A 10,590-nucleotide genomic window follows, 5' to 3' on the forward strand; every position below is an offset into this window, starting at 1 on the left:
AGCACTCGGCTCTTGGCAGTTTTGGAGATCTTCATTTGTCTCAGATTTGTTTTAAGAGCAAACTCCCATAAAGAAAAGCGGTCAAAGGTCTAAATGAACTCTGTGAAATCAGGGAATTATTAAGTGTGATTCCTTTCAACGGTAATGTCTTCTAAACGACCTCCTTTGTGACACTTCTAATTGAAAAAAACTTTTATAGCTCAGAATGTATTGAAATGCAATTAATTACCATGCAATCTTCATGCTTACTGGACTTTCTTTAAATAAAAAAAGAATAAAGATGTGCAAGTTGAAAGCCTGCGTTGTTTCACTTCCTGTGTTAATGCTGCAGAGTACATCAAATGATTCATTGCTGCTTGCGGTGCAACAGCGCCCTCTTATGGATGAAGAGTAAGACATATAAAGGCAGTCTGGCAGTTCCAAGAGAAAACGGTGTTCATCAACTGGATGAAACCACAGTTGGTGGTTGATTTCAAATTACGAGCCACTGTCACAATCGTCTTCATGTTTATTCATATTATACCAATTGCACCATATTATAAGAACAGAAATCCAGCTTCCAAATGCAGGTTGATGACCAACTTTAACAGCTCATATAACAAACTCAAATGACAGAATCCATCTGGATTGCTGGTGGATGCTTCAGATGATATGTTTCCCGTACTGCCTGTAACACATTTTAAAATGCCTTTGCTATAATAACAAAACATATATGTAATCAGCACTTAAGCATCAGTATCTCTTAACTATAAGAAAAATGCACTCAAACGATGACTAATTCACAAACATTAACACTAATTAGAAATCAGACACGTTCATCTGCTGTACGGTGCACACGATGCAGAGTTTTTCTAATTGGCCCCGAGAGGCTGTCGTCGACGCACAGTTTGTCAGCTGGGGACAGCAGCTGTCAATCAAACAGCGTCTTTATAACCAGCCGCAGAAGCTGCATCACCGCGTCTCAGGATAAACCAGGGGACAGACAGGAGCTCTGTTGTGATTATTGATCGACAATCCATACCTTCTCTGATGCGATTATAGTAACAGGCTTAGATTCAGAGTGCTAGTATTGCTAGATATATCAAATCTCACTTTTGAGCCCTTACATTTTGGAAAATCTTCTATCGAGAACCTGTTTTCTTCTTCTACTGGCTGCCTTAGACTATTCCTATTATCTCCTCTCATATTAGCTGACTATCTTTTTTGGAAAAGATGGATAAGTTGAGTGGAAACAATGTGACAGTGGTGAACAGCTCCATAGACAAGTGGTCATTCAATGAACGAGGCTCACAGCAACACCTGGAGCCTGAGGAGCTGAGGGTCCTGGTGCCGGCTATTCTAGGAGTCATCTGTGTCTTGGGTGTGGCTTGTAATCTCACCGCGATGGTCATCTTGTTCTCCAACGCTCATAGGGGCAAACTGTCTCTCATCAACTCCCTCATCTTCAACCTGATGTTTGCTGACGGACTGGTGCTGTTGTTCACGGTTCCCTTCAGGGCTGCCTCCTACTCCAAAGCCAGCTGGAACCTGGGCTGGGTGGTCTGCAAGACGGCCGACTGGTTCCTCCAGTCCTGCATGGCAGCGAAGAGCTTCACATTGGCTGTCATGGCCAAAGCGTGCTACCAATACGTGTCCAACCCCACCAAACAGGTGAGCATCCGACTGGCCTCCATCCTGGTGGTGTTCTTCTTCATCTGGCTGTCCGCCTGCTCAGTCACCGTCCCTCACTGGCTGTTTGCCACGCTGCAGAGAGAAACCCGCGGGCTGGTTTGTATGCTGACGGTTCCTCCTGAAGCCCGGGACTTCATGGCTGTGTATGTCAAAGCATACCCCCTGGGGGTCTACTGTGCACCACTCAGCTTTGCCCTGGTGTATTTCCTGAGGGCTTACAGCCAGTGCCAGCGCCGCTCCAGTAAGACTCAGAACCTGCGCACACAGATCAGATCCAAGAAGCTCACCTTGATGTTGTTTAGCCTGACCGTGGCCATGGCTATTCTCTGGCTTCCGCAATGGGTGGTGTGGGTTTGGGAGCGTCATATCGCAGAGAAGGAAATCAAAGGACCTCAGCCCCTCATCTCCTCTCTTCCCCCTCTTCTAACCCTCTCTGCCCAGCTGCTCACCTTCTCTCTGTCCCTGGTGAACCCTCTCATCGTCCTCTTCCTCTCCGAGGAGGTCAGAGAGGGCTACAGGGGGCTGTGGAGGCGCCTCACCCTGCGCAAGCAACCTCCACCAAAGCCAAAACCCGGACCTCACACCCCTACATCTCTCCAGTCGCCTTGCCCCAGACCAGAGACTTCTGGCCAACTGGGGGGGGAGAGGAGCCTTCGGTCAAGCTCCAGCCAGGGTCCCAGCAGAGAGGCTCAGCCCCAGCCGGAGCAAGGAGGAGAGAGAGACGTAGACATGGTGAGCCTCAAAGATGGCATCGTTTTTCCTGATGTGGAGCAGTTCTGGCACGAGAGGGAGTCTGGAGCGCACACAGAGGAAAATGACCCTGTGCCGTGGGAGCACCAGAAGGAAGAGGGGGGGAAATAAACCACCTTTCAGCTGATCTTTAATACAATCCTCAGACAGCAGCAGCAGCTTCATCAACAGACCTTCATTTAAGAATTGAGGCTGCTGCTGAGTGCTGTGCCGTAAATCATTTGTATTCTGTCCGTAAATCATTTGTATTCTGTCAACTGTGTTTATATTGTTCAAAGGTGAAGACGTGCATTCAGAGTGGAAACCCAGAGTGGGCGAGAAATAGAGCAGTATCATCTGTATATACGTATGGTGAACATTATATAATATTGTCTTTCAATTGTGTTTTTACGAGGAAGAACTCGATTATAGTGCAAGGTGGCTTTTGGTGGCTGTAAATGAAAGCCTCTGGTAAGTATGGCAATGTGAATTCAACACTCAGTAATCTATATATATGTTTTCAGTGTAGTGTGTGAATTAATATTGGCAATTACAGATTTATTGAATTACTCGGACACACCTTTTAATTTATGTACTTAAATTTGCATCTTAATTGGAGGTAGATGTTAACACCTAAATGTATTTTACACTCATGTGCAGTCATTGTTTACGTATACCCATTGGATGTTAGAGATGTTGAGGTAGGCAGTTTTTTACGTCACAGTGAGAGAGTCCGTGTTTCCTGCCCTCTGTTTGTGAGAGATTGTTTTGTATTCATTGTGCATCAATGATCAGTGTTTTACAATAAAGACAATTCTATAAATGTTGCCTGTGTGTGATAACATTGTTCCGTGGTGTCAAAGATCATATAGATTGGAACGGAGATACAGAAAACTAACAGCTTTTTTTTTTTTTTTAATGTATCTGTGTTCAGTTCAGTCTGGAATTTTTGTGTAATTGTGTCAATCAATGACACACACACACACAGACACACTAGTACAGTCGAGTCTTAATAAGATGGATCATTAACAGATGGTCTCCTGCTGATATTAGGTTATTAAATATATGTTCATAAGGGTATTCATTACAATTGCCAAGGGTTCTAATTAGAGGAAAGGAGCTTTCGTCTGAACTCAGACAGTCGTGTCAGTGAACTCACCTCTGTAGGAATCTCATAAGGAATTCTCCAAGCATTGATCTGAATACGCATAACAGGTCAAAACCTCACAATTAAAGGGATAATCAACGTAGAGGAAACTGTGCCTGAGCTGATCTGGGATCGATTTCACTGTGTGATGTAACAGCAAACCCGTCTTTGATGAACATTAATAAATAGTGCTAATTTTCAATCTAATCAAAGACCAATACTGCACATTTTGACATGGTGTAAAATGTATAAGGCTGGCATCATAAAATGTAAAAGTAAAAAACTAAATTAGAAGGTATGAGTCATCCCCAAGTTACCTTTACACCTCTTTTCACTCCCTCCCCTCCCTTATGACATTTTCCTTTCATTAATCATTTATGTCGACCTTTTATTGCTAGAGGCAAGTACCTCAATCAGAGCAACACTTAACTATATCAACCGCCATCAATCCCTCGGGTTGTGACCCGGCCATGAACACTGAAGGCAAGAAAATATGCACTCATTGTTGGACTGCAGTTTTAACCTTCCCTGTTTAAATAGAGAAATGATGAAAGGTCATTGTACAGGAACACCACAACAATACTAACTGTGAACATTAATGATACGATCTTTAAATACACTATGTGGCGACTATATACAGCCGGCACTGTTCGGCACCTCTGGCATTTACTCTGTTAAATGAGCCAGTCAATCTGCAGTTGTGGGATTTTATCCAATTTAAGTGTCAAGGCCTGAAGCTCCTAATCACTGAACAACGGGAGCAGTCCAGGCCATCCTGTATTTAAGACATTAAAAGCTGCATGCCTCTGGTCCAGCAGCCCCCGTGTTTTCACTTGTTTTGCCTGATTAAACCAGGAACAGTGGGCAAGCGCTTGACTGGCAAATCCTTTGCTCACTTTGTACCATCATGCACATAAGACACACAAGACATCTCTACCAGTAGGAAAAGAGCAGGTATAAATGACAATGTTAAAGATGGCCCATTTCGACACTATGGATCAGGGGCTGTACTCCAAGCTCCTTCCGGATGTCTGGGTTCCTCATCCTATCTCTAAGGCTGAGCCCTGCCACCCTACGAAGGAGGCTCATTCTTTTGGTCTCTACATAACGCCCATGACCATAGGCGAAGGTCGGAACGTAGATGGACTGGTAGATTGAGAGCTTTGCCTTCCCGCTCAGCTCCTTCTTCACCCGGTCCGGTACAACGCCTGCATCGATGCTGACGCCGCACCGAACCACCCTTTTCAATCCCACCCTTCATTGTAACCTCACTTGTGAACAAGACCCTGAGATACTTAATTTGGGGCAATGACTCACTCCCAACCCACAGGGTACAATCCACCGTATTCCGAGGTACTGACTCTCATCCCAACCTCTTCGCACTCGGCTGCAAACCACCACTGTGGGTGCTGAAGGTTACGTTCTGATGGAGCCGACAGAACCACATCCATCCGCAAAGAGGAGAAGTGCAATTCTCATTTTCATGGACATGCGATTGTCCATGAATCGGTGACAAGGGAGACAACCCGCAGTATCCCCCCCCCACCCACAAGACTATATTCTCTATCGTCTCTTTCTCGTTTTCTCTTGGTTTCTCTATGCTTTATTGCATTGTTGTAGCTTATCAAAAGAAAGGGGGAGACTGTGCAAGGACAGTTACTACCAGTTGATTATTATTATTTATTAATCTCAGCATGCCCTTGTGTAAAATAGCGCTTACTGCCTACACATTGAGCCCACTTTGTATTTGTATATTCATATCTATTTGCCTCTGGCTTTTTTTTTAAATGATAATTTCGTTTATCTGTGTTTGTCTTAAAGCAATATCGTCAGCAGGGGAATTTCAATATCACCCAACCATACTGTTAACAAGCTAACTTTACCTTCACTTTGTTAACAAGCCTCATGTGCGGGGCGCTTGGTAACGTTAACATTTTGCCTCATGGAGCTATGAAGGAAGAAGTCACCCTAGTCTATTGTTAATGTTAAATTTATTAACCCTAACGTTACCAGTTTATCAACAAATTAAAAGTAACCCCCCTCGTGAGTGAGAGAGTGAGTCAAGTAAAATCACAGTGTGATCGGACAGTAGATTCATGCTGGCTAAGGCTGGGCGATATGGCAATATGTATTGTCAAAACAATATAAAAATATTTTATCCGTCGTCATTAACCAGCACAACATACCTTTTTTGTTCTTCATCTTAATGACGGACTACACAGATATGCGTCAACACAATGTTTTGTTTGTGGCTACTTGTGTCGAAACAGTTTCTCTGTTGAACGTGATCCAACGGTTATTAGATAAATAAAATAATCTGTGGAGAAGCCGTGCACAACCCCAGACAATAATAAAATGGGTAGTGGCATATTCTCGATTGGTATGAATCACACTACATGTCCATTACTTGTACATTGCAATGACACCAAAATGTAAACAAAGCAGCAGGATTAAAACCAGAACCAAAAAACTATGTTATGTTCATTTTGCACAAAATTCAGAATGTAAAATGTGGCTTTACCATGTGGCTGTTTCATATAGACAATTTATTTATTGAAAACATGATATGCATATCAGTTATCGATTATTATTATGACACTGCATATTGCGATATAGACCTAATCATGGGTGTACATCTTCATTTAACAGTATAATGTTATGATGGTCAGTTATATAATTTATTAGCAGTTCAGGCTTAAGTCATTTGAAAAACTTCAGGGAAGTCTAATCGTGGTTGCAGCCATGCCAGCAATTGGATCTCTTGTAGGTTTAATCTTGCTTTAATCTTATTTCTCTAGCTGTCTTGCCACATTTAATTAATTCATTGTATTTTCGTGCAGCTGCGAGGAGAATTTATTTTTCTGGAGATGATGATGGAAGGAGTGAGACATCTCGCGTCCTTCTCATCTCTGTTGAGAGTTGCACCTGCAGCACCGGTTGTGCACTCACAAGAAAATGGCAGGAGAAAAAGTGATGAGCTGAAGTGCAAGCAAGCGTTTAAATCATCCTGGAAACAGGAGTCGAGTTGGGTGCCCAAGGATACAGGAAAAACTCCAACAATGTATTGCGCTGTTGGCCACAAGTTTAAGATAAAACAGCAGTGGCGGCTGGTCAATAGAGGGCCATGGGGCCTGGCTCCACCTTGAGCCACAAATAAAAATAAAATAAAATTATAATAATAATAAATTATACAAATTGTCAATATTTGTGTGTTTGAACTATGGAATGTACCCAGTAATGTGTGTAAAATATGATATCTGCGCAAAATATATGCTTTTCCTGCTCGTCCTCTCCGCCTGTGTGAATACCACAGGGTAGTTAAATCAAACTGTGTCAGTGACAGGGTTGTTTTCCGAAGGCACTTGGAAGTTTCGAGAAAACAAAAAAAATCACTGGAGTTTCAGGCTGGACGACATCGCTTAAAAGTAAAACCCCTGAGATTTTTTCACATCACATGCTATTTACAATTTGAATTGTTTTTTTCCCCCCAATTTAAAACAAATTTGGCCGACAAACGACAAAGTAATTATTATTAACTTTCACCAAGTTCCATGTTATAATTGATCTATCTCCCAGCTATGCTGGAATGCTAACAAACAAAACAATCTGTATCGTGGCAAGTTGGTTTATGGTTCGATGTCTACTAAACTTTCACTGACAGCTCAAATGTATCCGTCTTATAGCCGAGACGTCGGGTCTACGTCTTTTAAACGCAATATTTCCTGCTAGGATCCCAACTGTTTTCGGTTATTGTGTCAAATTCGACCGCCTGACAGATAGCTCCCTCACGCTTTCCTGTTCGTTTAGTTGCACCGGTTAGAACAGGAACATTTACAAATGTATCACACTGCCAGTGTCTGAAATCCCGAATTCACTATTTCCTCCACTATCTTACCCATAGAACTCACAAACAATCGGTGCATTTATAGGAAGTTAACATGGTCCTGTGAATAGGGACTGATTTCAGCCACAGCCTCTGTGTAGTTTTGTGAGTGAAGCACGGCTCTGCCCGGATACAACTTGAGTGTAATCAGCAGAATGCAGGTGTGCAGGGTGACAAGGCATTTTCACAGCTGGACCTCGTTAGGTCAAAGTGCGACTAAAGACTTTCTGTGGGCAAGTTGCAGGTCGTCGCTAACTAACTCATTAATTATATAGCTGGAACACAATATTCTACATTGTATCAGTATGTAGATGCTTATTCTTAAACCCCCTGGAGGAAGTAGTAGTAAGGCATAGTACTGCTAAGATGCATGTACATTGATGCATCAGCTGATGTTTGCTCTTAGTTGACACTGTTGGTTTTGGTAAATGTTTTTTCTGCAGAATATTTAGCATCTCCAATAAAAAGTCTACTGACTACAGACCGATGATGAAGCTCAGGATAAAAATAAATCTGAGAAGAAAGGAGGGACTGATTGAGAGAAAATTGGTGAAGAAACGAGTGTGGTAATCAACATTACAAGTGGAAAAACAAGTCAGGCTTAATTAGGTCATTATACAAAGCAGGGGAGCTTTCAGCAGGTGAGATCCTCTCCTCACTGCCCTCCTGGCTGTGCTCCCCTGTGTTTTATCTCTCTCAGCCAATCGTCATCTCTAATAAATGAAATTTCACAGGAAGTGACATGCCAGCTAACACTAATTATACTCAGCAGGAGAGGCTGGCTGCAATTAAGCCACTTGCTAAAACCTTTGCCTGCCAATGCCACGTCTCCCTCTGGGGCCGTGGCCACACGATTACGTTTCCATTTTAAAACACATATCTTTTGCTACGTTTACACAGAGCGTCCCCACTAGGCCGTGTGGAGTCTAGCGTGGAGTTTTGGCGCACCGAAAACGGATACGTTTAAAATGCTCCCAAGGAGATACGTTTGAAAACCTTGTGTGTGAACAGGCCGAATTGATAAATTGTAGCGTGAGTTTAATCTGCGATCTGTCTTCACTGTTTACATGTTGAAAAAAATCAGATCATTCCGATCGGCTGCAGCATCCAATCACATAACTGATGAACTGAATTGATTTCACATGGAGGACTGATTACAGGTGTTGCTGACCTTGTTGTCTATAATAGCAGCTGTTGTGCAGTTAAATTCCACATTTTATAATTCTCTTATTGTTATTGGAGCAGTAAGCGAGCAGCATGTCCAGCGGCGTTATCAGCCATGCGGAGCAGACGTTTGAAGTCACAGTTTGCGGCTTTGAGGAGGACGACGGACGCAAAACGGAGGACTTTCCTTTTCTTATTAATGCTTATTTTGTTCTGCACAACTATTGTGAAGTCCACACATGAACTGTAAATGAACAAAAGCATAACTGCTCTCCAGTACGACAGGGACTTCAGTGAGAAGAGACAATAACGAAACCGAGGAGAAACGAGTGAGACGTGTGTTGACCACATTTATTGACCGATAATCTAGTAAACTTTGATTTCTAGGTGTTCACTTTAAAGTAAATTTGATGTGAGAGAGAGACACAGAGCAAGACACAGAGAGACACAGAGCAGACACCTTGCAACTAAGTTTGAAAAATAAAACTTCTAAAACTTTCCACGAAATGTCTGAGTTTATAGAGGAAGTATCAAGCCCGACCTTTCATTATTAAAGATTACTATAAAACATATTTTTTGTAATTTAGCAACAAATCTACCTGTTTACACTGGCACCCGTTTTTAATTAAATTATGCTGAAACGGCCGCGTGGACGGAGTTTTTTTGTTTTGTTTAAAAACCCCGGTTTTCAACAAAAACGTATCGGTGTGGATGCAGCCCGAGTCACAGCTGCCTTCCCCTCCCTTTGGACGATCACCTGGCTCTGCAGTCTGCAGAGAGTCAACCAGAAAGTGTGTGCGTGTGGGTGTGTGTGTGTTTTTGTGTTGGAGGAAGGTTGGTTCAGGGGGTCTGGCCTTGGTATTTAGCAGCCTTTTGATTAGAATAAATCAGAGAGCTTTCATCTCAGTGAAGGATGTGGAGATCTAAAGGGCAGGCACCTTTCGGCATTTCCAGCAGCGCTAAGAGGGGATGTCATTTACACATACCATACACTGTCGATTGATTATCGATCGTTTAATAAGCAGAGGAAATGCGCTGTGACATCAAAGGCCTCCTAAACCACCACAAATAAACAAGGAAGTGATTTGAATGTACCACTTTCATTTGGTAAATAAATGTCTCACTTTTAGGGATTAAGCCAAAGATAACTACCCAACTCTGCTGTTGCCTTTAGCTGTACAGACCGTTTTAACATATCTTAGCTCATTATTTTAGTTTGTGCCGACGAGTTAGTTACTTTGGATCAGTCTTACATCACCTGTTATCTGGCACCAACCAGCAGACAGGACAAAGTTAACAAGCAGGTGAACAGTGGGTCACCATTGAGCACCTAAAGGGTCAGTAGTTGGTGGACACTGAAACAGAACTAACCGTCGAGTGACTGACAGACTTACATTCTTCAGAGGCCAAAAACACGACTCCAAATGGATGTCAGTGCCGCTCTGCTTCTGCCTCGTGTGCAAATCACAGACTGCAGGTGAACATCAGCAACGGTTTGCTCGCGTGTTCGCCATATCAACATGACGACGTGATGAGTCCATGTTGTGCTTCCAGGTTGTTGCGCTGCTCCCAAGTGGCCAGGATGTGAATTACATTTAACTCAAAATAAAAACGTTTTTTTTTCTCAAAACACAAAGTCCATGCAATATTCAGCTGTTCAGGAATTATTGTGGTCAAACTATTTACCTATTTTAACCAAGCATGTTAGAAACGATAGAGCAGAGAACAAAAAAACGTGCTATATTGCAAGACACAGGCTTCATTTTTCACTTTTTAACTACACTGTCAAACACCAGTTTAACATTCGTACAGACCTGTGACGAGCAGCAGCAGATCTTTTGGCTGTGTAAGATTTGGCAGAAGTAGAACTTACTGTATCTATAAAATGTTCTCCAAAAGAACCCTGAATGTTGAAGTCGTTGTGTGTGCATGAAGTGCTGCTTGCAGCTATATTGAAAGGTGTAACAATTCCAATGTTATTCATGCACTAAGCTAC

The 10,590-nt window shown here is 42.6% G+C and overlaps 1 protein-coding gene across 1 annotated transcript; it reads left to right on the forward strand.

The window, feature by feature from the left end:
- Positions 1-1,212: 1,212 nt before the first annotated feature.
- On the forward strand, positions 1,213-2,532 carry gpr151 (G protein-coupled receptor 151; the record flags this gene model as incomplete). Its single annotated transcript, XM_079268767.1, has 1 exon — positions 1,213-2,532. One exon carries the CDS (start codon positions 1,213-1,215, stop codon positions 2,530-2,532), a length of 1,320 nt encoding a protein of 439 aa, XP_079124893.1.
- Between the last annotated feature and the right edge of the window lie 8,058 nt (positions 2,533-10,590).

Source organism: Melanostigma gelatinosum (assembly GCF_949748355.1).
Source record: "Melanostigma gelatinosum genome assembly, chromosome: 5".
In the NCBI taxonomy this organism is placed as follows: Eukaryota; Metazoa; Chordata; class Actinopteri; order Perciformes; family Zoarcidae; genus Melanostigma; species Melanostigma gelatinosum.